The 27,237-nt window shown below is 34.7% G+C and overlaps 3 protein-coding genes and 1 non-coding gene across 4 annotated transcripts; 3 read left to right on the forward strand and 1 right to left on the reverse strand.

Moving 5' to 3' along the window:
• The first annotated feature begins 11,749 nt into the window (after positions 1-11,749).
• On the forward strand, positions 11,750-13,038 carry LOC147299120 (F-box protein At2g27310-like). Its single transcript, XM_086255246.1, has one exon. The coding sequence runs from the start codon at positions 11,866-11,868 to the stop codon at positions 12,883-12,885; it is 1,020 nt and encodes a 339-aa protein (XP_086111372.1). The 5' UTR covers positions 11,750-11,865; the 3' UTR covers positions 12,886-13,038.
• Positions 13,039-17,917: 4,879 nt separating this feature from the next.
• PSAO (photosystem I subunit O) lies at positions 17,918-19,556 on the forward strand. Its single transcript, XM_086247429.1, has 4 exons — positions 17,918-18,084; positions 18,184-18,256; positions 18,459-18,641; positions 19,317-19,556. The coding sequence occupies exons 1-4, from the start codon at positions 17,994-17,996 to the stop codon at positions 19,405-19,407; spliced, it is 438 nt and encodes a 145-aa protein (XP_086103555.1). The 5' UTR covers positions 17,918-17,993; the 3' UTR covers positions 19,408-19,556.
• TRNAQ-CUG (transfer RNA glutamine (anticodon CUG)) lies at positions 18,928-18,999 on the reverse strand. The gene has a single exon. It is a non-coding gene; the product is annotated as a tRNA-Gln (tRNA).
• A 3,575-nt stretch (positions 19,557-23,131) lies between the features above and the next one.
• Positions 23,132-25,160, forward strand: LOC147299123 (B3 domain-containing protein Os01g0723500-like). The gene is made up of 5 exons (XM_086229555.1): positions 23,132-23,209; positions 23,787-24,189; positions 24,292-24,381; positions 24,473-24,591; positions 24,885-25,160. The coding sequence occupies exons 1-5, from the start codon at positions 23,132-23,134 to the stop codon at positions 25,158-25,160; spliced, it is 966 nt and encodes a 321-aa protein (XP_086085681.1).
• Positions 25,161-27,237: the final 2,077 nt, after the last annotated feature.

The following is a 27,237-nucleotide window of genomic DNA, read 5'->3' on the forward strand; positions in this document are numbered from 1 at the left end:
TCACTTCTCAATTTCTTGATCATGAATCCACTTTGCAGTTCCACCATTGACTTGAATTTCTTGAATACATTTAGCACCTCAGATTTGCATCTCAGAAAGTAGACCCAGCACATCCTGGATTTATCATCAATAAATGTGAGAAAATATCTATTCCCACCAATAGTTTCAGTCATTGGTCCACAGACATCTGTGTGTACCAATTCAAGTAGATTAGATGCCCTCTTAACCTTCCCTTTGTCAAAGGCTTCTCTGTGAGACTTGCTTACTGCACATCCTTCACAAACATGATTCTTTCCAGCAATCTGAGGTAGTCCATACACCATATTCTCATCCTGCAATCTTAACAAGCTGTCAAAGTTTAAATGACCATATCTCTTATGCCATTTCCAGGAGGAATCAATGACAGTGGCTTTGTTTGCCATTTCAAAGCCAATGTCCTCGAGAGCAAGGGGAAAACACCTGTTCCCTTTCATCTGCACACTCACAACTAGATTTTTAAAATCTTTATCTCCATAAATGTTTGCAGAAAAATCTCCAAAGATCAACCAATAGCCATGCTCGACCATTTGTCCAACACTCAACAAGTTCTCATCTAACCCAGGTACAACCATTACTTCAGTAATGTATCTTGTGCCATTCTTGGTTTTAACAGGTAGTGTGCCTTTGCCAATTGACTCAACAAGTTCACCTGTCCCCATTTTAACCTTGCATCTCACACTTCGATCAATGTCCACAAGTAGAGACTCACACCCTGTCATATGGTTACTACAACCACTGTCCAGATACCACACATCTTTACAATTTTCCACAGATGCTTTATGACATGCATAAAACATAGTAGCAGTCTCTTGTACCTGATTAGCATAGTTGACAACCTGTCCCCTTTTATTTGGTTGATGGCAGTCCTTCATCATGTGCCCAAATTTCTCACAATTGTGACATTTGATTTTCCCTTTGAACCAACATTCCCCAAAATGAAGCTTATCACAGATTCTGCATTTGGTCTTCCCAGCATCTGCTCCAACTCCTTTCACATTTGCATTTGACTTATTTTCCCACTTCTTGGGTTTACTTTTCCAGGCACCTTTCTTTCCTCCACTGTGATTGTAAGGTTTGTTTTGAGGGTTTTGAGAGTTTGATGAAACACTCATGCTGGCTAGAGCCTTCTCAGCATAGTCTGAATCTTCCTCATGCCTATCCAGTCTGAGTTCATAGCTTTTGAGTGACCCTACAACCTCATGTACTGAAACTGTATTTAAATCAACAGTTCTCTCAATGATCACACACATGGGATCATATAGCTTTGTTAAACTAATCAGAATTTTCTGTACCATTCGTTGGTGAGGAAGAGTTTCACCAAACTTTTCCATTTGATTGGTTAAGTCAAAGAATCGAGTAAAGTATGAGGACAAAGTTTCATTTTCCCTCATCCTCATATATTCAAATTCTCTACGCAATCCTTGGAGCTTCACTGACCTGGTTTGTTCATCTCCATGGTACTCATCTCTAAGTAAGTCCCATGCTCCTTTAGCAGTTTCTTGATTAACAATTCGAGGGAAGATCTCCCTTGAAACAGCACCTTGAATGATTCCTAAGGCCTTTGCATCCTTCATTTGTTGCTCTTCAAGGTAAGAATCTACTTCCTCTTCGTCATCCACACTGAGTGCTTCTCCATCCTTCTTAACTTTCTCTTTCTTCTTCTTTGATTCTGGAATGCAAATTCCCTTTTCCACAAGCTTCCAAATCCCATAGGACTTGAAGATTGTAATCATTCTGACTCTCCAGAACTCATACTCTGTTCCATCAAAGATGGGAGCTCGTAGCTCACCATTTCCAGATCCAGCCATAGCAGCTGAATGTTGAGATTTCTCGTTGGATTTCTCACTCACCTTTCACAGAACCAACGCCCCAGCTCAATGATCGAAACTAGGGCTCTGATACCATGTTGAATACTGATGTAAAATGATAAAAACAGAGAAAGGAAATTGGGAGAGAAGAGAGCAAGAAGGAGGCACAGCATATGCGTGATGCTCACACTAAGCCAGCCACTAACAAAAATCATTATATCAAGGCATGTCCATGTAAGGACAAGAAAACGGTTACAAAGCAAATGAGGTGGAGTGACTGTGATCACATCATCACCATTCATGCATCTGTCCTATAAGACAGTGCCAACTGTCAAAAAAATTAATACAACCATTTGTAACTAATTAACTAACTTGATCTTGAATTAAAGCAGCTACTTAAGAAAGGAATTCAATTAGAATCCTTAATTCCAACATAAACTATTCAACCTAAGATCTTTCAAATGTTCATATTTGCTTGTTACAGTTGGAAACAACAAACAGTGGCTATCGTGATCCAAGTTGCAATATTGTATTCAATTTTGCAGTCCCATAATCCCATCAGGACTTCAATGCCGATTGAGATCGATTTATAATCTGTCTCTTATTTGGACAAATTGGTAAATTCCCAACTTTTTTAATCACCGGCCTAAGTAGGATAGTTTTGATTAGTGAATAACACAGTAAGACAGAAGGAGAGAAACAAACTGGAACCTTTTTCTTCTTTTTTTGGTATGAGTGATAAATTGGAAGTGTTAATTAGCAGCCATGAACAACCAGACGAGATAAATCGGCTTGTGTTTTGGCTGACGAAGTCATTAGAAAAATAAATAAATTAGTATGTTTTACAACACATGAGATTGGTGTTGTTTGCTCTAAACACGCCAGTTAATTTAGAGCAAACAATAAAAACTTTTGAAGTCATAAAGAAAAGTAAGTTTGTTTGTTTTTAAATTTTAAGGGATGAAATTCTTAACATATTTAAGAGCCGTTTGAAACTGGTTTTAGAATTGTCAAAAGCTCTTTCAGATTAGTAGAAGCATTTTTTGTAGTATTTGATAAAAATAAATAAAATTACTTTTGGGTTATAAAAGCGTTTTTAAATAAAAATATTTTTGCATGAACTACTTTAGAATTTTTATAAAAGGTACTGCTATTTAGTCCCAATTAATTCATCAATAGCCTCAACAATTTAATAAATATATATTTCTTATTTTATCCTTATATAAATTGACAAACAAAAATATATTAGTTATTACAAAAAAAAAAAAAATCACCCAAGATGATTTCTATACCCAACCATGTAGTACCTCTCTTCCTCTCCCTCCTTTCCCAATTTGCAGAACCATTAATTGACCCTCTAATTAGACCTCCATGTTGGGTGGTGGTCTGACCTCCACCAAAGCCAAGTTTACTTGTCCCAATTCAAATTTTATTGAGTTGGAGTAGTCTGTTGAGCTCATTAGCTTGGTCGGGTTGAGTGAAATCCAATAAATAACTTTGTTCCAATTAATTCCCACCCAAATCTAGCCTTATAATGGATTTCCAACTTTTTCAATTGAATACAATTGAAGTTGGCAATACTAGAAAAATTGAGAAACACACATAACATAATTCTAAACTACAAAAAATCCTTGTGGCACAATTTACAGATATTCTTACAAGAAGTACAAAACCCTTTTTACTTTTTTCCTTCTTTTGTTGTTGACTAAAATTGAAGAAGATAAGCTTTTGTGGCATGCTTTTGGCCCCCTATCAAGAAAGTGGCAGAGGCTACCTCAGATGCCCAACGTAATTTATGAAGAAGAATCTAGTAAGACTTGATGATACGAATTGCAGGGGCCGCGGCTGCAGGGGGCTGAATCCGGTGGTGATGTCGTTGGGGTTGGGAGGTGGTGGTGATGGTGTTGGATGTTTTTGTTGGGTATAGAGAGGAGAATATGTGAGATGTAGTGTTGAGTTTTAATAAGGGTATTTTAGAAAATTTATTGGGTATATTAATAAATTTTTATAATTTCTAATTTTTAGTTGGGTGTTGAAAGTGTGTTGGGACTATTAATTAAAAAATTAGATCCGAATAGCGTCACCCTTTTATAAAATATATTTGTTCTTCATAACAGAAGCACTTCTAATAAAAGCGCTACTAAATAAAAACGTTTTCAAAAAACAGTATCAAACAGACCATAAATGTAATTTATTTTTATCTTTTCTCACTACTTGGGTAAACTTCAATTTAAAAATAAAGACATATCATCATATATATTTTTCTTATCTAAAAAACATGTAAGTACTTTTTTCATGATTATAAGGCTCGGTTTGGGATTGCGGTGAAGGACCCAAAAGCTGCTGTGGATAACAATTTTTAATCACCTACAGCAGTTTTGGTGTGTTGGTAAAAAAAAAAAAAAAAAAACTGTTTTTCTCCACAATTCTCAAATCCCCACAACAAAAACAGAAAGCAGATTTCTAGGTGCTTTTGAAAGTTGCAGTGACTCACAGCAACAATGAATATTTTATTTTACCCATAATACCCTCATTAATTTCTATAATTTTTATTTGTTTATTTTAAATTAAAAAATATGTCAATTGTTAGTTATATTTTATATTGTGATGATTAATTATGATATTTTATTTATACGATTAAAATTATAATATACCTAAAAAAATAATAGGCATACTTATTTCATAATGTTGTTCTTAGAAAAATTAATGCTAATAAAAATTTGTAGTCAAAAATTTCAAAAACAAGTAAAAAAACATTTTATTTTTACCAAACAAATAAGTGAAATGCACTTTCAGCATCATGTCCATTTTCGTAATTATACACAGTCACAGCATTTTTATATTAACATTTACCAAACACTTTGATACTGTTTTTTGCACTCACAGCACTTTTGAAAACATAGTTTACCAAACACTTAACTGTTTTACTTTACGGCTGACTTTACTTCACAGCTGTTTTACTTCACAACTGTTTTTTCTCACAGCAATACCAAACTGGCCCTAAGGCCCTCCCGCAAATATTTTCATAATCGTATGACCAATTATCATACTTTTCTTACCATAAATATTTTTATAATAAAAAAATAGCTAGCATTCTTCATAGTACATACGCAATATAGGGTATGGTCAGGCTAGAAATAATTGATAATCTTTTCAAAATATTATTATCTTTTAAATGTGGGAAACAACATAGGTTTATTATCGAGCGTTTTCCTTTTTTAAAAAAAAATGCTTTTATTGACATGGAGCATTGCATGTTGGCAAAGACGACATATAAATTAATTGCTACCAATTGAACGTGAATGCATTTTAATTTCTTTTTCAAACAGCAAAAGTAGGGTAGTGCACTTAAATTGCATGGTACTGCCCTATCTTGCCATCCTCTTGATCGACTTTTCTTATGAAATATAAATTCATGACTATGAGTGATAATGACATCCTCAGAAAATGAGTTCATTCAGACCCAAAAAGAAAAAGAAAAGACAAAGAAGAATTGTTAATCTGCCTTTTCTTTTTCCTCTATCATTTTTCTTTTAATAAAAAAAATCTATGTAAATATATGCACTCTTTCTCTAATCAAACTATCCTCATTTGAAGATAAGTAAGAACGATATTGTGGAAGCCCAACCGAAGAATTGTTAATCTCTTACATGAGCTTGGTGTTAGACTCACTTTCCCTACCCTCTTACATTGTGATAACTTCAATGCCTCTTATCTTGCTGCCAATCCCGTTTTTCATGCGCGCACCCGTCACATTAAGCTCGACTATCATTTTGTGCGTGAAAAGGTGAGTCTTGGTAGTCATCACGTCGTCTTTATTCCCTCAAATGAGCAGATTGCAGACCTTCTTACAAAAGTTCTCTTCAAGACTCGGCACTTACTTCTTCGTGGCAAACTAAATTGTTTGAGCAGAAATTTGTAAGTGTACTAATGATAACCCTAATTGTCATAGAGTATTAATTAATTGGTCCTCTCAACTCTCAATTCTCACATCTTATGGACCATATGTGTGAATCACATAAACTAGTTTTAATTTTATAAAGAATAGTCTACAAAACAATCAAAATATTAAGATGGTTCAAATAATAGTATTCATTGTCATATCATACTTTCGGTGCGTGCATATATATAATACCATTAACACGAAGATTTTATTATGACTGGGCCATACCAACATACATTAACTCCATGGGGTTATCTTGCATGTGTAAGATATTAATTAAAATAATAAAAAATCAAATCTTGCATGTATATATTATATATATATATATATGCATCCCCTATATATTTTGTAGTCACTACTAGCAAATATCGCAATCACAAGAAAAATGTCTCTTTATATTTGCTCGGGAGGCTTGTGGACAGGCACTAAAGTATGATCTCTAAACTATTCAACCTAAGATCTTTCAAATGTTCATATTTGCTTGTTACGTTGGAAACAACAAACAGTGGCTATCGTGATCCAAGTTGCAATATTGTATTCAATTTTGCAGTCCCATAATCCCATCAGGACTTCAAAGCCGATTGAGATCGATTTATAATCTGTCTCTTATTTGGACAAATTGGTAAATTCTCAACTTTTTTAAGAATCCATTAATTATAAGGTACTAACCAAGCAAAATATTAACCAAAATCACTCAATCTATTTTTATTAACTTGTAGACATTATCTACTAGCCCAAAATATAACATGCGGACACCTTCTAAAAGAAACGCATCACAACCAAACCAACTACACAAACAGCCCAAAACTGATCTTCTTTTCTTTGCCAAATCGATCTCTTTCTTCAACTTTACCAAATCGACAATTGTTCATCTTCACTCACAAGCATCGTTCTGCAATCGCAATTCTGCAACTCCAAAAAAACTGCAGTTTCACTTGTAGTTAGTAACTGCAACTGCAAACCTTCAGTTCCAATAAACTGCAGTTTCACTTACACTGCAACTGCAAGCTTGCAACTCAAATAAACTGCAGTTTCAGTTCATTTGCAGTTTCAGAAACTGCAGTTAGTAACTGCAACTCCAATAAACTGCAGTTTCAGTTCACTTGCAATGTTCCAGAAATTGCAGTTTCAAAAACTGAGCTTAAAAAAAAATCAAGAACCTTCTACTGAAAAGAAATCAAAGTAAGAGTCTACGTACCACGAGCTGTGATCATGCCCAATCGAGGAGAAGCCGGAGTGGTCAGAGCAGATCTAGAAGGCTTCGATCAAGCTCGGAGAGAGAGAGAGAGAGAGAGAGAGAGAGAGATTGTGACATTTGGAAATACAGAGACTCTAAAAACAGAGCCAAACAACAAACTATACTGGAAAAAAAAAAACAAATATTAAATATTCTTTAAAAAAATAAAAGAAAGGAAAAATGGTTATTTAATGTGGGTTAGTAAAGGACAGCTGGCCTCCAAAATACGAAAAGTACCTTATTGTTAAGTTTAAACAATATGTATAATTGAGGATAAATATAAAAGTTGTCATATAGTTGGAGATAATTAATTCCTTTTTTAATCACCGGCCTAAGTAGGATAGTTTTGATTAGTGAATAACACAGTAAGACAGAAGGAGAGAAACAAACTGGAACCTTTTTCTTCTTTTTTTGGTATGAGTGATAAATTGGAAGTGTTAATTAGCAGCCATGAACAACCAGACGAGACAAATCGGCTTGTGTTTTGGCTGACGAAGTCATTAGAAAAATAAATAAATTAGTATGTTTTACAACACATGAGATTGGTGTTGTACTGTTGTTTGCTCTAAACACGCCAGTTAATTTAGAGCAAACAATAAAAACTTTTGAAGTCATAAAGAAAAGTAAGTTTTGTTTGTTTTTAAATTTTAAGGGATGAAATTCTTAACATATTTAAGAGCCGTTTGAAACTGTTTTTAAAATTATCAAAAGCTCTTTCAGATTAGTAGAAGCATTTTTTGTAGTTTTTGATAAAAATAAATAAAATTACTTTTAGGTTATAAAAGCGCTTTTAAATAAAAGAGTTTTTGCATGAACTACTTTAGAATTTTTATAAAAGGTACTGCTATTTAGTCTCAATTAATTCATCAATAGCCTCAACAATTTAATAAATATATATTTCTTATTTTATCCTTATGTAAATTGACAAACAAAAATATATTAGTTATTAAAAAATAAAATAAATCACCCAAGATGATTTCTATACCCAACCATGTAGTTCCTCTCTTCCTCTTCCTCCTTTCCCCAAGATGATGGTGTTGGATGTTTTTGTTGGGTATAGAGAGGAGAGTATGTGAGATGTGGTGTTGAGTTTTAATAAGGGTAATTTGAGAAAACTTATTGGGTATATTAATAAATTTTTATAATTTCTAATTTTTAGTTAGGTGTAGAAAGTGTGTTGAGACTATTAATTAAAAAATGAGATCCGAATAGTGGCACCCTTTGATAAAATATATTTGTTCTTCATAATAGAAGCGCTTCTAATAAAAGCGTTACTAAATAAAAATACTTTCAAAAAACAGTGTCAAACAGACCTTAAATATAATTTATTTTTATCTTTTCTCACTTGGGTAAACTTCAATTTAAAAATAAAGACATATCATCATATATATTTTTCTTATCTAAAAAACATGTAACTACTTTTTTTCATGATTATAAGGCCCTCCCGCAGATATTTTCATAATCGTATGACCAATTATCATACTTTTCTTACCATAAATATTTTTATAATAAAAAAATAGCTAGCATTCTTCATAGTACATACGCAATATAGGGTATGGTCAGGCTAGAAATAAAGATAATCAATTGATGGTGATGTTGTTAGTTTTTTTGGAGAAATTTCTGTTATATATATAGACTATATGACATACTGTCATTGTAATATAGTCATCTTTGACTGTATTCAATTAAGATTTCAAGTGATTTTTGTGGAATAAAATTTAGTTGTATTCAATTAAGAGTTTTAGAGAGTTTATAAAAATTTAATGTTATTCAATTAAAATTTTTAAAAAATTTATAAAAATTAGTAATATTCAATTAAAATTTTTAGAAAGTCTATAAAAATTGTATAGTATTCACTATTTAAAAAGTTATTGACTTATAAAGAATTAATTAAATGACAGATTTTTATAAATTTTTTATTATAAATTATGTGATATTAAATTCAATGATTCTTCAACCTTTCTTACAGATTTTAACCGATTTTCAATATTAAATAACTATATATACAAAAACCGATATTTGTATTTCTTTAATGACCTCACCAAGAATTCAAACTTTCGGACAAAAGTATGAGAAAACTATTAGAAGTAATTCCTTAGTAGTTAGTAGTCAATGACAGCTATAAACAATACTGCTATGATAGTCTCGTTTTTGCTAAATTATAGAAATACTTTTCGCTAATTTTGCCTCGTGAAATTGATTTTGTATTTCATTATTCAGAAATAAAATGACCAAATAATTACAGTATCAGTATTAAACTATTTTTTTTTTCTCCCTCCCTCCCTCTTTGACGATGGAGCCCCTTTATGTTTGGACTTGGCTCCCATTCGACTCTAAAGAGACCAAAAATATCAATTCGCATCGATCTTACAAATGTAAGAGGGTAGAAAATTAGAAATCAACAAAAGGAGTGCAAAGACGGCTAAAACTAGCCTATGAGATAGCATTGAGGGATCTGTGCACGCCTACCCAAATTTGGGCTTCAACGTGGATATATATCATCAATGTGAACAATATTGCAGCTTCAATACTTTATATATTATAATATATACACATAATAAATTTTAATTAATATAAATGATGAGTTTCTATTCAACCATACGAAAGAAAGAAAAGTAAGCTATTGTTCTTTTATTTGATGTGGTTTGTTCGAAAAAATGGTTATAATTTGTTTTATATATAAAATAAATAGAATTAAAAAAATTTATGAAACTCTCAAAAGTCTTTCATCCAATTCTATAAAATTTGTAAAATTCTATCATTCAATTCTATGAAGTCAACAATAATCCATGAATTTTATAAAAATCTATCACTTAAAAAAATTCTACAAAAATATGAGTAAATCTAACCCCCCCCCCCCCAAAATATTATATTAAAGCATAGATTTTAGCTGCACAAAAAAAAAAAGCATAGATTTTAGGAAATTAGTAGCCTTTAATTAGTCCTTATCCATTTAGGAAATTAGTAGATAAGCACTTTCCATTGTCCATATCACAATGTGAGGCTGAACTTTTCTTTTTTGGCGAGATCGAAGTTTGCATGGATATTTTCTTTACTTAATTATTTTTTTCGCTGGCCTCTTAATATTTTATTTTTGATCTGATCAGAAGTTTGATTTTTGGTCAATTGAAGAGAGAAGTGTATGTATTGATAGACATAACAGCTTCACAGAAAGTCAAAATACATCGATCACTGCCGTCATGCACTCTTTAGTCTATCGTTAAAGGAAAATGCCAAAATAGTGTTGAATTCAATTAATTCTATTTAAGATAGGAGTCAAGTACAACGTACAGAATTACAGACCACCAAAGTAGACCCATTAGCCGTGGTTATTAAATTTGGGATAGGGGTCTAATTTGCTTTGAAACCATATGGGCCATATGGTATGGCCTCAAGTCCCAATCAAATTTATTTCCTCTTTATCTGATAAAATATTATTGCAAATTATAATGAGAAAAATTAGTTTAAATACAGAATTAATTATTTATTTCATTTTAAATAGCTCAATACCAATTTCATATTTATAATTTTTATGGGTTTAGAATTTATGATTTATAATTTTTATTAGGGATATATAGATGTTATTGTAGTGTAAGTTGTATATAGTGGGGGTATAAGAGCATCTCCAGTCATGCATATCCCTATATTTTTCTTAAATTTAAGGATAAGTTAGGAAAGAAAGTTAGATTTGGAAAGGTCTCTTCAATGCTAAAGTTGAAATTTTCTTTAAATTTTTTTTTTTGTTTGGGTTTTTAGTATAAAATCTTACTGTTAGAGGTTTGGGGAGTCTCATCAATTTAACTTGATGTGAGAAAATTTTTAGGAAAAATTCAAGTTTGGGAAGATTTTAGATAATGATTAGAGTTATCTTTTATATCATTTTCTTCCATATTTAAATTTGGAGAAATTTTGAAGGGAAGGACCGGAAATGCTTTTAACTTGAAAAAAATTGAAATATTCAACTCAAAAATTAAATTAACTTAAAACAAAAAAATTCAAGATTTTTATAAGCATTTAATAAGACTATAATTTTTAAATATGAAACAATACACTCTACATTCGCACATAATTGAATTGCAAAAACTTATAATTTTATCGGAGCATTCGCTCTTCAAGTCATCGACAATCAGATAGAGTGTCCAAAAAATGTTCTTTTTAAAATCTCTACATACATAATTATGAATAAATTAAAAATGTCTCAAACTCTTATTAAAGTGCCAAAGGAACTTTTTGTATGTGAAACCAAACACCAAACTAGAAAATACCCAACGAGTCTGGTAGCGATCCTTGGTTGAGTTAAGTCAATAACAAACAGCTATGTAAATAATAAAATTTAGAAAAATATAAAAATAAAATAATAAAATAATTGGCAAAGAGTCAAAAAGTATACGTGAAACCAAACACTCTTCAGACTTCCACCAACAAAAAAAAATATAAAATTAATTAATACTAAACAAAAAAAAAATCAGAAGAAATGAAACACGCCAGCGTTCCAACTTTCCAATATAAAATTACAAAAATTAATTAAAAATTTAAAACGAAGTTTGAGGAGATTTGCCTGCACCTCGATCCACAGCAACAAGTTTAATAATTAATTAATTAAATTAATTATCAAACAAAATAAAAATAAAAAATATTTCTCGAAGCCGTCGTTGACTCTACCATGCATAAGACCATAAAGCTTTTCTCCCACTATAAAACCCAAACACCTTTCTCTTTGTCACCACTCAAACATCAAACAATTCAAACGTCTCCACTTTCAGTCTTTCAAACACAAAAACGAGCAATTTCAAATTTGAAAGAAAGAAAGAAACAACAACACTTCTTGCAAATTACAAATGGCTTCTTCAGCTACAACAACACCGACCGTTGATCAAGGTGGCGGCGCTTTAATCTCGGCCGTCCATCCGGACATAATCATGGCCCACATACTGACCCGCCTGGACGGCCCGACCCTGGCCTCCGCCGGCTGCGCATCCGCCCAATTACACGCCTTCTCCACCGAAGAGAAACTCTGGCGCGACATCTCCACCGCCACGTGGCCCTCAACCACAGATCCACGTGTCCAACACCTCATTTCCACGTTCCCAGCCGGTCACCGGTCGTTTTATTCAGATTCCTTCCCGCTTCTCGATCACTCCTCCTCTGATAATCTGAGCCGTCCATCTCTCGCGACGTCCGAACTAATCTCAGCCGTCGATATTTTGTACCATGACAAGCTCATCTTCTCCAAGGTCCAAGAGACCGAGACCGAATCCGACTGGTTTCTCTGCTCGCCTTTTCGGGTCGACCTGCTCGACCCGAAAGAGACCGTCCCGACTCGGATACAACAGGTCGAGGAAAACCAGGAGCTTCTGAAGAACTTGGAGGAGAACTTGACTTTGAGCTGGATCCTGATCGACCCGACCCGGAATCGCGCCGCCAACGTGTCCAGCCGGAGACCGGTGTCGGTGCAGCGCCACTGGCTGACCGGCGAGATACAGCTCCGGTTCTCAACGATCATGGCCGGTGATCGTCGAGGGGAGTTCGTGCAGTGCGGGATGGTGGTCACGTGCAAGGCGAGCACAGGAGGAGAGCTGCACGTGAGGGAGGTGAGCATGCAAGTGGAGGCCATGGAAGGGAATCATTTGAACGGGAAGGAGAGTTTGGTAATTTTGCAAGGGGCCATAGAGGGAGGGAAGAGGAAGAAGCAGAAGGAGGATGGAAGAGAAGGGAAAGCGAGGTTTGGAGAGTACTTGGAAATGAAGAAAGAAAGGAGAGAGAGAATGGAGAGGAGAGAGAAGACTTTGGACTTGGTCTGCATTGCCACTGGGATTACCATTTTCATGGCGTTTTGGTCCTTCGTCTTGTTCAGATAGATTGACATCATCATCAACCCAAAAACGTACAGTTTTTTGTTTTTGTTTATACTGAAGAGTTTTCTACTTTTCTTTCCGAAAGGACAAAGAAAATGGATATTAATTATATATAATCATTTATTTATTTAATTTTTTCAATTCTTACATATATCATATATATGTAGTTGTGTATAAACCATTGGATTGGTTCAAATTAAAAAGAGATACGACTCGCTGTCTTTTGGAAATCTTGGCTGATCTTTTGTAGATACATCCATGCATGATCATATCAAGTAATATATAAAATTGTTGAATTTATATTACAATATAAACAAATAGAAATAAGGAAAGCAAAAAATAAAAATAATAAACATTATAATAGTAATATAAAAACGAGAAAATACATTGTCGAAATATATTCCTATTATCTAAAGAAGTAAATCAATGTATAAGAAATTTTAACAATAAATTACTCCCAAAAACAAAAAAATTCATGGTTCATATAAAACTAGAAATCTACCTAAATAACAAATTAAGTTAAAGTCCAATTTATTTGCATGCGCCGTGCCTAGAGGTCAAAAACAAGCTGTCGAGAGTTTGGCAGATGCAAATGCATCTTCCATCTACATCTAAATTGGCAGATTTAAGTTGTGAATGCATCTTTTTATATTGCAGCTGCAGCTTTTTAGATTATAGATAACATATTTTAGGTTATAAATGCATGTTTTGGGTTGCAGATGTAGGGATGAGATCGTAGATGCAGGTTGAGGTGCATCTATAACTGCCAAGTGTTCGATAAGAACTGCCGATCACTTGGTAAGAATTGTCAAGCGCTCGGTAGAATTTTTGTCGTGCAACTTAAGTTTTGGATCAGGTGGACTAGTTTGAGTTTTTCTTTTTCATTTTGAGTTTTTACTTAAAGCACCTAAATTTTAAATATCCTCTTATTATTTTAAAAAGTATCAATGATATTAATGCATCTAAAAATAATGATTACCCTACTTTCTATTCATACATAGACTCTTATTTTCTTTTTTCTACCCAATCGTGATCCTTCTTGTATTCTATTATTTGCATTTTTTTCTCGTCCACAATTGGAAGTCAAAGTAGATGGGAGGTTCCAGCCTAACATTTCACCAAAAAAAAAAAAGGAAAATGGGAGAGTCGAATTCAGAATTTCAAGCCTTGTTTTTTCTTGCTAACCCAAACGAAGAGTAAGGATATTGAATTCATACTTTAAGTGTAAATTTGATAAACTAATATTGTTAGTTAATAACACTGACATGTGTTGACAAAACTTTTTAACCCACATTCAAAATTTGTTATTTAAGCATTCAAATGCCTAATGTTTCACAATTTAAGTATTTGAACACTCTCTCACACATAAGGAACTATAAACATTTATTTCAGTACTCACTATTTATGTTGCTTATTATTCATGTGAGTCTTGATCACTATTCACGTGTAGAGATATACATGATATGTATTCTTTTTGGATTGGAATATTGATTTTGAAGTAATTATACATTTATTGTGAATAAAAAATGAATAACTTCTTATTTAGTGAAAATACAAATTATACATAATGCACAAGATGTGATTGATTGTGTACGGGGGGAAAGGCTCTCTGAGGACTCAGAATGGTGGAGAAAGTCAGAGTTCAGAAACACGCCGGTCAAATCCTTTGACTCTAAATTGGCGGGCCGGTCACCTTGGAATCTTGGATACTTGGATGCTTTCAAATGGCCTTTTTAATTAAGCCGGCTGCGGGCAACCTTCCTGGTGGGTTCAATTATCAATATTACTATGCTAATCTCCTCCCACACCTTAATCACACTAATTAATCTACTTCCTTCTCTCTTATCAAAATAAATTAATATTAAACAAACAAACTATTCATTTGTTTCCATTAATTTGTCCCCTCTAACTCTCATGGATGTCTAAATAGCTCTTTCTACGAAGATTCCTCGCACGACTACCGTACTATGTAGTATTTTACTACTTAAATTTCTTTTTATTATTGTAGACTAGTGTATTAGCAGGAGTTTCTATACATTAAAACGTATTTTTTTTATTGTGTATTAAATAACTGAACGTGGCAATTGCGAGAAGAAACTTCAATTATTTTTTCTGATAACATAGTTTAGAGAAATAGTATTACCAATTACTAGTTAGTCCTGAGTATAATATCGAGTATAATATCTTTAAGTTTTAAATGAATGACCAATGACAATTTATTTTAGTAGATGACACTCAATTTTTTTTGTGTGGGTAAATAAATCATGAGTTCAAATCTCATGTATGATAATTGTTGATTAATTAAAAAAAAAAACAAAACAACAGTTGCTAATCATTATCTAGCAAAGTTGCAGTTTTCGTATCTTATTTTGGGAAAATTTTACCATGCAAACACTCTACTACACACATTTTTAACTATTGAATTTTGACATGGTTCACTTTTTTCTTAGGAGGATATAATTTTTCACCATTTTTTAGATGTAGTATGGCGTAGGGGTTAGTACATAAATGGTCTCCTTATCTTTTTTGGGGTTATAAATGGAGTTTAGAAAACAGAGTGAGCACAAATAGATTTGACTTTTGAGTCTAGAGATCGCTCAAGTCCTCTCCAATAAGGCCTTCTACTACAATGAGATCCAAATTTTGTGACCCAAAACTCATTTTGGATCTCAAATAGTTGCAAAATATGGGTATTAGGTTTTGCAACACCAATGGTGCTGAGACTGAATTTGGGTCTCATCATTTTATACCTATTTAAATTATGTCTAATATTGATTAATAAGTGATGGATAATTTATAACTTCACTATTTATGAAAATTATATCATTGATTTTATTTTAACAAAATCTTTAATATAAGGTCAATATTAAATATATTTGAATTAATTTATTTTATTAAAGTATACTAGAACAAAAACATAAATCAAACAACAATAACATGAGTTGAGGGTGAATCACGAATGTCGGTGTAAACATTCTTATAATTATACCAATATGAGAGGGTCTGTGAGATTTTTTTAAAAAAATTTATGAAATTTTTTGGGATTTTTCTACTACTTTTTTCGATATATATTTTTTTAGATTTTAAAGCATTTCTATGATTTTCTTTTAAAAACAAACAGTGAGGGGCGATCTGGGCCATGGATTTCCAACAATTAAGGATCTGGGCAGTACATTTATAAAAAAAAAAAAAAAAAGGGCAAATTACACAAAAGTACCTCAACTAACCACCCTATATCACTTGAGTACCTCAATAAAAAAAAGTTGCTCATAGGTACCTCAATTACTGATTTTGCACACCTAGGTACCTCCGTCAACTTTTCCGTCAGGCCTGCCGTTAATTGCCTACGTGGCACACTAGAAACATGCCACGTGGACAAAAAAATAAAAAAAATTTTAAAAAATAAACTAATTATTTAAAAAAACAAAAAAAAATTAAAAACTCAAAAACTAAATAACTAAAAAAAAATGGAGTTGCAGGGGCTAGCTCCCAGCCTCCCTTCGCCTCCCACCCCTTCCAGCCATCCCCCCCTCCGACCCCAGCTACCCTGCCGCCGATCCATTCGACCACTCACCCCCTCTCTCCTCTCTCTACCTCACTCTCTCACTCTCTCCTCGCCCCTCACTTTCTCTCTTTGCCTCGCTCTCTCTCTCTCTCTCTCTCTCTCTCTCTCTCTCTCTCTCTCTCCCCGACCGAGCCACCCACCCCCTTTCTCTCCCCTTCCATCTCCTCTCTCTCTACCTCACTTTCTCTCACTCTCTCTCTCTCTCTCCCCGAAACCCCAACCCCGACCCGCCCGCCCTGAGCTCCACCTTCGTTCAGATCTATAAGAGAGAGAGAGAGAGAGAAAAACAGAGGGAGAGAGAATGACAGAAAAAGAGAGATGAAGCTGGTGGCCGGAGAGGGGAGGGAGGTGGGTGGGTCACTGGGGGAGGCAAAGGGAGGAGGGGGTGGGTCATTAGGCTCGGGCTGGGCTTAGGCTGGGGTTTCGGGGAGAGAGAGAGAGAGAGAGAGAGAGAGAGAGAGAGAGAGAGAGAGAGAGGCGTGGAAAGAGAGGGGGTGGGTCGGCGGCGTGGTGGCTGGGGTCGGCGACAAGGTGGCTGGGGTCGGAGGGGTGGTTGGCTGGGTTGGGTGGGTCTCGGAGGGAGGGGTGGGAGGCGGAGGGAGGCTGGGAGCTAGCCCCTGCAACTCCATTTTTTTTGTTTTAGTTTTTGAATTTTTTATTTTTTATTTATTTTTTGTTTTTTTAAATAATTAGTTCATTTTTTAAAATTTTTTTTATTTTTTTGTCCACGTGGCATGTTTCTAGTGTGCCACGTAGGCAATTAACGGCAGGCCTGACGGAAAAGTTGACGGAGGTACCTAGGTGTGCAAAATCAGTAATTGAGGTACTTACGAGCAACTTTTTTTTATTGGGGTACTCAAGTGATATAGGGTGGTTAGTTGAGGTACTTTTGTGTAATTTGCCCAAAAAGGGAAAAAAAAAAAGTCCTTGCGGATCAACCACAACCTTTGATCTGGCAACAGTACTCTAATCCTGGCCTTCCGTGTCAATGACGCACGCGCCAAGGACTCAAGAAGGGTCACAGACTGATAGCCGGCATGTGGGATTCGCGTCGCAGGGGTGTTAGCCGAGTTTTGGGCTTTCTCTCCTTTCCTCTTTTTTCTCACATGGGTGGGCCCGCTTTATTTTGGGTATTAGTATTAGTGTTACCATATATGGGTAACACTTTGGGTTTGAAGGAAAAATGGGTTGCACTTTCCAGCCTGGGCCTCCCACAAGCCCAGCTTGATTCCTCTAATGGGCCAAACATTGCCAGCTTAACAAGGCCCAAAGTACATATGCGCATATAAGTACAACAAGGCTGGCTGAGCCCACAAGGAAAATGTAACACGTTGTGGTATTAGATGAATGAGACCCCACTTTATCCATGAAATCCCACGTGGCAGAAGCCTATTGAAGCACAGCCAATCCTTGCAAATCCAATCTATCTTCCACAAAAATCTCCATCACATTCACAGCTGACATAACCCCCAAACCCTTTCAACCACCACAAACACACTCAGAGAGAGTGAGAGGGAGAGTGAGTCAAAATTCAGAACCCAAAAAAATGGCAGCAAGCATTGCGACTGCATCAACCGTGATAGGCCTGGGCACTACTTCCTCGCTCTCACCAAGGAGGACTGCATGCCTCTCTTCAGGTGCGTACATGACCTCTCTCGTAACTTACGTACGCTGCTCTCTCTAAAATGCGCCTCGGTGCACCATGCACTAATGCAGTACGTGGTTCTTAATTACAGGCTTTTTGAAGCACATTGTGACGGCTGCGAACCCTCTGGTGCAATCGCGGGCTTCTGGAGGAAGGTTCACATGGTAAGGTTATTTTACTTGTTGAAAATAGATAAAATTCAAAATTGACCAAAAAAAAAATTAGAATGGACTTAAATTTGTATCCAATTAATCAATAATTTGTTTAAGAAACTCATGGTGATTATTGTTAGTTACGTAGCTAATTAACTATGGTACGTTACATGCATGTGTGCATGGTCTGTACGCGTGTGTTGGGAATTATCAGCAACTTCCAGAGGGATTGGCTGCGTAGGGATCTGAGTGTGATTGGGTTCGGGTTGATCGGATGGTTGGCGCCGTCCAGCATTCCGGCAATCGACGGTAAGAGTTTGACGGGGCTCTTCTTCGACAGCATTGGAACTGAGCTCGCTCACTTCCCCTCACCTCCCGCTCTCACTTCCCAATTTTGGTCAGTAACCTTCTTCTTTATTTTTTCATTTAAAAAAATAATAAAAAAATAAATTAAAATAATATTCCCATTGGTAACATACTAACAATAACTAGCTTGTAAATTCACATTAAGATACTCTTTTTTTGATTAAAAATTCACAACTGCAGAATAAATAAACAACGAAAAGAGGCCCAATAATTTGACAAAAAAAAAGAAGGCCCAATACGGTATATGTTCTGTTTGCGTCTGAGCCCAAGATATACAGTAGCGTAGAATAAACTGAGGAAAAAAGAAAAGAAAAAAGAGGTCCCACCGAGACTTGAACTCGGGTTACTGGATTCAGAGTCCAATGTCCTGACCACTAGACCATGGGACCGCTGTTGTTGACTTTCCATTACTTTTATTATTTGTAGTATGCATGGAGATGAATCAAACACTACAATAATTATCCCCAACAAAAAAAAGAATTAAATAGTGGAATAATTTGTTTTTAGCTGGGAAATGAGATAGAGTATGATACATTAATAACTTTGAACACCTATATATATTATTATAAATCCAAGCCTTGCCCTTTGGTGTTACAGACTATAAAAAATAGAATTACCTGGGATGCTATTTTTTTTTTTTTAAAATAAATATGACTTTTCTTACTATTAAATAAAAATGACTTGGATATGCCTTTTTTTTGAACAGGTTGTGGTTGATAACTTGGCACTTGGGTCTTTTCATCACCCTTACTTTTGGGCAAATTGGCTTCAAGGGAAGGACTGAGGATTACTTTTGAATTTGATCCCTTTAAGGTTATGCAAAATCTATGTTTAATGTTCACTTGTCTAAATTTCTTTTCCTTTCATGTCCGCTATAATTGTGAAACTTTATTCTCTTGCATTATTATGTACTCTCTATGTAAATAAATATGGTATTTAGCTTTTATTTTTTTCTATAATATCTCCCCATAAAAGATGGACCTAACATCATCACGTAGGGATGGGCAAATGATGGGCCAAACATTATTTGCATTGCCATATTAGATTTTGGGCCTTCAAATGGATGAGGTAAACTCATAGTCAAATTTAATTCAATAGAAAATTATGATATATTTGATCCAATGTCAAATTAGAGTAAACTGGGGTTCACTTATTAGTCAATGAATAAAAAAAAGCGGAGGCTATTCCGACCACCCTCCATTGTTAAGTTGATCACCCTAACATATTTTGGATAAATTTTCCTATTTTACCCTTTCTTGCAAAAAATTATGGAATCATTCAGACTCATTCAACAGCATGCCACCGAAATATACTAAGGAGTTTGGCAGCTTATGGCAGAATATAATGACAATGTTCGGCAGAATACTACCAAATGCCTTTTTCATTTTCATTCGGTGATTACTTACAGAAAACTCTGCCAATGTTCAATAGTTTGGTGTCGAATAACCACAAACATTTCGACAAACAAATGTCGAATGATCCGACGAATAAAATTGATATTTTTTATTTAAGGGTAAAATTAGAATTTAAATATATGATGGTCAACTTAACAGTTTAGAGCGGTCGGAATAGCCTGGGCCATAAAAAAATCTAACATTTTCATTATTTCATAAATTCTAGTAAAGTAGCTTTTACCACAACAATAAATAATATTTACTCCAACTATTTGCCTCAAACTTATCATGTGGTAGCAAATAAAAAAATGTCAGGTTTTTGACAAAGGAGTTATGTTTGTTCTTTAACATTTCTCAAATGTAAGATTTAGCTATACAAAAACCAGTAATGATCACTCGCTTACCTAACCACCCGCTCACCACGATGCGGGGAATTCAATGATTGGGACTATCCATTTTTTAGGTCTATCCTTAAGAGTCGTCCCTGTAAAAAATCAGTCAAATCGATAATTGTTTGGTCCTCCAAACTTTGCAGACAAATACAATTCGTCATATAAGGTTGAAATGATGTTGACAGTAATACACTAGTTAAACAGTTTTCGATTTGACTAATTTTTTGCAAGGGTGATCTTTGAATGATGCCCTAAAATATGAACAGTTCTGATCATTAAAATTCATTGCTGGGTGGTTGGTGAGCGAGCGATCATTACTTATACAAAAATAGCCCAAGCATAATGGACCTGCTTGAGCCCAAACATATTTTTTGGACACGAGCCAGCCCGTCCGAATATTATGGGCAAGCCTAGACATGCCCATTTGTCCAAAGAATGGACGATGCTTGTTTGTCATGAACTAACTCCTTAGCAAGTATTAATGAAGTTCTATGTTACCATATTTTGGGTTGAGTTATATCTTTTGTTTATATTTGTACTAGCTTTTTGGCAAGCATAAGCGCACGCTAAGAGGCTTTCATTGCACATATAAATATATTTTTTCACCATATAATATATTTATATTTATATAAGAAAACATAAGAAGAAATAAAAAAGTTCAAAGAAAGAAGAAGTAAATACTTTATATATATATATATACACTTTAAAAAATATATATATATTTAGATATATTTATATAAGAAAAACATAAGAAGTAAATACTTTATAGTAACTGCCTAGTCCGTTGTTTTGTTGTGTTGGTAAGTGTGAGAGAAAATATTCCACGACTGAGGTTTGTGAACCAATAATTAAACGAATTCATTTGAGGCTGAACTAGTTAGTGAAAGTCCATTTAAGTTTGGGTTTGAAGTAAAGCCCATCCTGTTAGCAAAGCTTAGAGTGTGGTTTGACCACGTGATTGAATGAAATGTGAAAGTGGGCGTGAGAAGCAAGTAACTCAGCATAAATATTGGGATGAAAAACGCGTGGAAGGAGGTACTTGCGTCTCACTCCGTAAACTTTATCCTCAAAAAATTATTGACTATAAATACATAACCAAAGTCATTGAGAAGGGTACGCAATCTAGGATCCTGAACAGACGATAACTAGCTCGAACGAACACTGACTTGAGCGTCGGAGTATTTTTTGCAGGTACCTCACCCACCGTTCAAGACCGACTCAAGATCAGACAACGAGCGCAAACCCACTCTATGCCGATCCCGAGTTTGATTCCCAAGGTTCATATCACCTGTAGGCCAAATTATCTTCTTTGAAGATTTTAGATCCAACAGTAAGGAATAGTCTTGTTAGTGGTTACTTTAGCAACATTTTTTTTTAATTAATCACCAACTAGCTTGTAGTCTAGTGGTACTTCTCTTCCTAATGTTAGAAGAGGTTCCAAATTCAACTCTTCCTTCCCGAAGTTCAAAAAGAAATTTTTTAATTATTTTTTTAGTATTTTATTCATTGTTGATAAAATTGTATTTTTTTTTAACAATGTTCTTAAAGGTTAAACAAGTAGTTGGTCTTCTAGCTTTACATATATAAATAATTTAATTTATTCTTTCAAACAAGCAAAGCCTATGGTGTTCAATGACAATAGGATAGTGTGAGAACTTTATGGATCCTAGGTTCAAATCTTATTATTTTGTATAAAAAACAAAATTTTTAATAAAAAAAAAAAAACGGCCAAAATGGCCAAACAACTTGCATTTAGAGGCCGAAGAGACTCGACTGAGTGACCCACCCATAGACCCAAATATTCTTATCCCTTGGGTAAGGCCTAGGCCTAAACTATTTGTGGAAGGCCCAACTCAGCTCGATCCATCCAACCTTTAGTGCCAAAATGGCCACAGACCAGATCGGGCTTGGGCTGGGCCATGTCGACCCATTTTACAAGCCGGATAAAATGGATGGCTTGAACCAACTATAGGCATGGCAGTTGTTGATCCCCCTTCCCCCCAAATTAAAAAAAAAAAAAAAAAAAATTATAGGCATGAAGAATTTGCATGGACTTAAAGGTTTTTTTTGTTAAATTCTTAAAGAGGATGAATAAGGCATTGAGTCATAAGGTCTAGTTGTCAAGCAATTTAAAAGATAAAATTCCAAACTGTCAAGCTCCTGATAAAGGGTAGCAACAATGCCACACCTCCAAGGAGAAGCAAGATTGAAGGGAAATAAAATTGGGACTAGTCTTACTAATACCCTAATCACATCCTTGGACAGTCTAGCGATTTTTCTTTTGTGGAAATTAACAATCGAGTGATTTGATGGGCTTCATCTATAATGCAAAGCTGCACTTTGATAAATTTGATAGGCCATTGGATATTATTCCTCCTAGCTTAGGTGGAATATTTTAGTAGGAGGGCTGGTTATTTTTTGGGTTGTCCTAGTTAGTGTTTTCTTTTTCAAGAGAAAACAAAGAAGGAAATATATTTTCAATATTGCAGTTACCAAAAAAGAAAGGATTAAATTTTTAAGACAGCTCAGATTTAGGTGCATGTTACACATATAGCAGGAGAGCAGGAGAGCAGTGAGAAAAGTAGGAAGGCCACATTTCTCTGTTCTGTCTTCCCCTGCTCATAAAAAGCTTTGAAGTGCCTGCAATATATAGCACAAGGTTCTGTCTCTGTGAACTCTCTGAAATTGAAAACCAAAAGGTCCAAGTTTGGGAAAAATCTTCATCACAGATTCAAATGGGTAGGAAGCCAATCCGTTCACCAAAGAACCAAACATTTCTCAAGGTCCTAAATGGTGACTTCTCTGAGTTTCTGGTAACATCCTGCCCTCTTTTTCGCTTTAATTTAAAGATCAATTACTACTGTCATCTGTGACATATATATTTTCTACATGACCTTACCCCTTCCCTATCTGCTCAATGAGTCAATGGCTAGTAGCCTAGTATGACACAATTATTTGATGAGTTCCCAAAGTTTAAATTGAATTATTTCCAAGTACTGTTTGATTATTTACTATATATTAATCAATATTATGATGTCCTACAGTTCTGTTTATTAAATATTAATTTTGGCTAGGCCAGCCGTTGTATTAATATAAAAATTATTGTATAACGGTCACGTACATGTAGATCATAACAGTTACAACGATCACATGTAGACCTTCACAATTACAACGATCACATGTAACGGTCACAACGGTCCCGTACATGTATATCGTAACGATCACATATAAATGTAACGGTCACATGTAGATTGACCTCCTCTCACAACATGTATGTGAGACTAACATGCATGGGAGGTCACATGTACGTTCACACGCACAAGAATTCCTACGTAAGACTTGCTTAATTTTATGTATTATGTTTATTTAAGAAGCTATTAAATTTTGTAGGGTATACCATCCGCATTTGTCAAGAATTTCAATGGAAAATCACTTGAAAAATGTTCTCTTAGAGGCCCCAATGGAACATGGAATGTGGAATTGGAAAGGAGAGAGAATGGCTTGTTCTTCCATGATCATGGATGGCAAGGTTTTGTGAAGGATCATGTGTTAGAGGAAGGGGATTTTTTGGTTTTCAGTTATGACGGAGAATCAAACTTTAATGTCACAGTCTATGATACAACATTCTGCGAGAAGGATGTAGAAGCAGCCAAGACGAGAAGTACTGACAGTCCTATTTCCTTGGCGAACAAAGGAAAACAAGCTCGAGTAGAAGTTGAAATTGTTGACTTTCAAACTGAAAACGACAACGAAAACTTTGAAAGCGAAATGACCATTGCTGATAAAACAAGTTGTGAGTTATAATACTTTATTTTAGTTAACTTCTCTACATGCTCTTTCGTACTTGTTTTACTCTTTTTCTTCTTAAATTGTGTCTCAATTTGGCACAATGTAGGCAAAGGTAAGCAAGCTCGAGTTGACTCTGAAACTCAAAGCGACAACGAAGATAGTGAAAATGAAACTATTATTGCTGACAAAACAAGCCGTAAGTTATAGTTCTCTATTTTAGTTAACTTCTCTACATGCTCTCTAGCGACTTTATTAAATTGTGTCTCAATTTGGCACTATGTATGTAGGCGAAGAAGAAGGATACGCAAAGGGTTATGTAGAAGAAATATCAACCAGATGCATTGTGTTCAAATCAGAGAATTCATGTTTTATGAAAACTTTTAAGAATCATTTACAATACCGCATGGTGAGTACTAATTTGTGATCCAATTCATAAGCCAACTATACATGTTTTCTAAACCTTTCCGTCTTGCAAGACGATAACTTTAGAATACCATTTCAATGACTAAACAATATGTGACTTGTACGTTTAGGTCTGAGTACATAATCTATGAGGCATTCAAGTGAAAATACTTCTAGCATGAATCTCCTTTTTTTGTTTTATGTTTTTGGTCAATTTCCATGCTCATTTTATCTTACTCAACACCTAACATTATGAATTTTTTTTCCCCATAATATGAATGATGGTTCAAACTGCAGATGATTCCGGGGAAAATAGCCGTAGATGAAGGTCATATGAGTAAGAAGAGTGCAATACTTGAAGATCCATCTGGTAGGCAATGGCTTGTTAAACTTATAAGCGGTGGTCCTAATCGCTTGCTCATGACAAGAGGTTGGACACAATGCTGTAAAACGAACCAGATTTCACCTGGGGACACCATCATTTTTGAGTGTGTCAAGCAAGGTGTAATTAAACTTCACATTTTCAAAGCAGGAGACAAGAGGTGTCCTGTGGGACTTGTTGCTGCCCCCTGATCTGAAAAATTAAAGCCAATTGACTCCTTGCAAATTTCTTTTCAGAAATATGTTGTGATTGCTATATTTGACTCATTGCAATTTTCTTTTTAGAAAACTGTTGTGATTGCTATATTTTTCTTATCCATTTTGGGTAAAGAATAATCTTTGAATTTGAGAATATTTTTTATTCCCCCAATAACTCTTCTATTTTTGTTCAGAACCTATGAAATATTTTCTGACTCTTCTGTGGTAGCTTTTCAGTTATGTGATTCAGATTCACACTTGAGTTTGTATTATGTATTAGCTTACCTTCCAAATAAAACAAATCAAATGTTACAATTAGCAAAGAAAACAAATATTGTTTAAAAGTAAAGGATAAAAATTCAAATGTATGAAAGACTTTTCATGCATTTTTCAAATGTATGTTACAGTTCTGTGCTTGGTGTCTATGAAAGACTTTCTCCTTGGCTAGTAGCATCCCATAAAAAATTTTCAGTATTATCTTTCATTTATATTATATGGATATTCGCATTAGACATATATAATATCTATATTCATGTGTCCTTTTTTGTGAGGTGTTTTATTGGTATAAGTGAGTAAAAGTATTTATTGAGGACAAGTATGGAAAATAAGATTAAAAGGCTAATATCAAAGAAGGAAATTTAAAGATCCAGATAGTCTTGCACGTTTTCCTTTCTTGGTTTTGGATTGTGTTTTTCTGTCACCATGGTCGGAAACTGTATATCGACCATTTGTTTTCTACATAGTCTGATGAGTTCTCTCGCCTAATTGAAAAATATTTCAAAGTGTTCTGTTGGTTGTATTTGGGAACATGGGAATGAAGTTATTTTCAAATATGTGAGGCCAAATCCATTTACGGATATTTTTATAGCAACTAATTAGGCACTTGTTTGTTGTTTTTTTCATAAACGCATATGCAACCAGTTCAGTGTCCAAGAGCTTAAACTAATCTCATTTCTTGGGTTCCCCCTAAGTTGTGATGGATCAATGTCGAAGAGGTGGTAGGAGGATAGATTATCTTAGAGGTTGTCGTAGTTAATGTTATTTTTTTCTCAGTAAAAACAAAGAAGGAAATATATTTTCAATACAATAGTTACCAAAAAAGATGGCTCAATTTTAAGTGCATGACATAGGTAGGTGGTAGCAGTGGAATGAGAAAAGCAGGAAGGGGTGTTTCTCTGTTCTGTTTTCTCCTGCCCTAAAATTTACTTCCAAAATCAGTCACAGTCTAAAGAGCAGTTGTTCTTAAACTGCTTTGAAGCATCTGCCTCCAATATAATATAGCACAAGGTTTTGTACCTGTGAACTGTTTACTTTAAAACTCAAAACCAGAAGGTCTTGCAAGCTTGGAAAACTCTTGATACAGCAGATTCAAATGGGAAGGAAGCCAATTCAGCGTTTACCAAAGAAACAGACATTTTTCAAGGTCCTACATGATGACTTCTCTAAGTCCTCTCAGCATCTGGTAACATCCTGCCCTCTTTTTTGCTTTTTTTTTTTTTTTTTTTTTTTTCTTTTCAAGATCAGTTACTACAGTCTGGTATGCATGCTTGTGACATCTATATTTGCTCAATGAGTCAATGACTAGTATAGCACAATTTTTTTATGAGTTTCCAAGGATTTGGTTGAATTATTTCCAAAGTACTGTTTTATCATTGTTTACATATTAATTAATATTAGGATGTCATAGCATTTTCAATTCTGTTCATTAAGATTTTATGGCTAGGCTAGACCTTAATTATATTAATACAAAAATTATTGTGGGTAATAGTCACAACGGCAAGTCACATGTACTTAACGGTCATAACGGTCTCCTTCTCCTCAAGGCTTTCTCTTAAATTTTAGGGGCTTGTGCGAATATTAAAAATGGAGAGTTTTTAAGAGTCTAACATGGAAGAAAAAAAAAATCACATATTAGTATCATAAAGCTAATTTTATTTAACAGATTCGATTAGATGCGGACGTGCGAACATGCAAACGTGCCATCAAGCACTTGGCAATGATTTTTTAAAACAGGCGAGCGCTTCTTCCCCCGCCGAATTTTGAGGGTATTTCCCAAAATATGGTTTCACCT

This window comes from Dryas octopetala, chromosome 1, assembly GCF_963921425.1.
Source record: "Dryas octopetala chromosome 1, drDryOcto1.1, whole genome shotgun sequence".
NCBI lineage: Eukaryota > Viridiplantae > Streptophyta > Magnoliopsida > Rosales > Rosaceae > Dryas > Dryas octopetala.

Coding starts and splice junctions, on each gene's coding strand:
- LOC147299120 (XM_086255246.1), top strand. CDS start 11,866: ATGGCTTCTTCAGCTACAACAACACCGACCGTTGATCAAGGTGGCGGC.
- PSAO (XM_086247429.1), top strand. CDS start 17,994: ATGGCAGCAAGCATTGCGACTGCATCAACCGTGATAGGCCTGGGCACT. Junction 18,257..18,458: donor TCTGGAGGAAGGTTCACATG/GTAAGGTTATTT, acceptor GGGAATTATCAG/CAACTTCCAGAGGGATTGGC. Junction 18,642..19,316: donor GCTCTCACTTCCCAATTTTG/GTCAGTAACCTT, acceptor TTTTTTGAACAG/GTTGTGGTTGATAACTTGGC.
- LOC147299123 (XM_086229555.1), top strand. CDS start 23,132: ATGGGTAGGAAGCCAATCCGTTCACCAAAGAACCAAACATTTCTCAAG. Junction 23,210..23,786: donor GTGACTTCTCTGAGTTTCTG/GTAACATCCTGC, acceptor TAAATTTTGTAG/GGTATACCATCCGCATTTGT. Junction 24,382..24,472: donor TATTGCTGACAAAACAAGCC/GTAAGTTATAGT, acceptor CTATGTATGTAG/GCGAAGAAGAAGGATACGCA.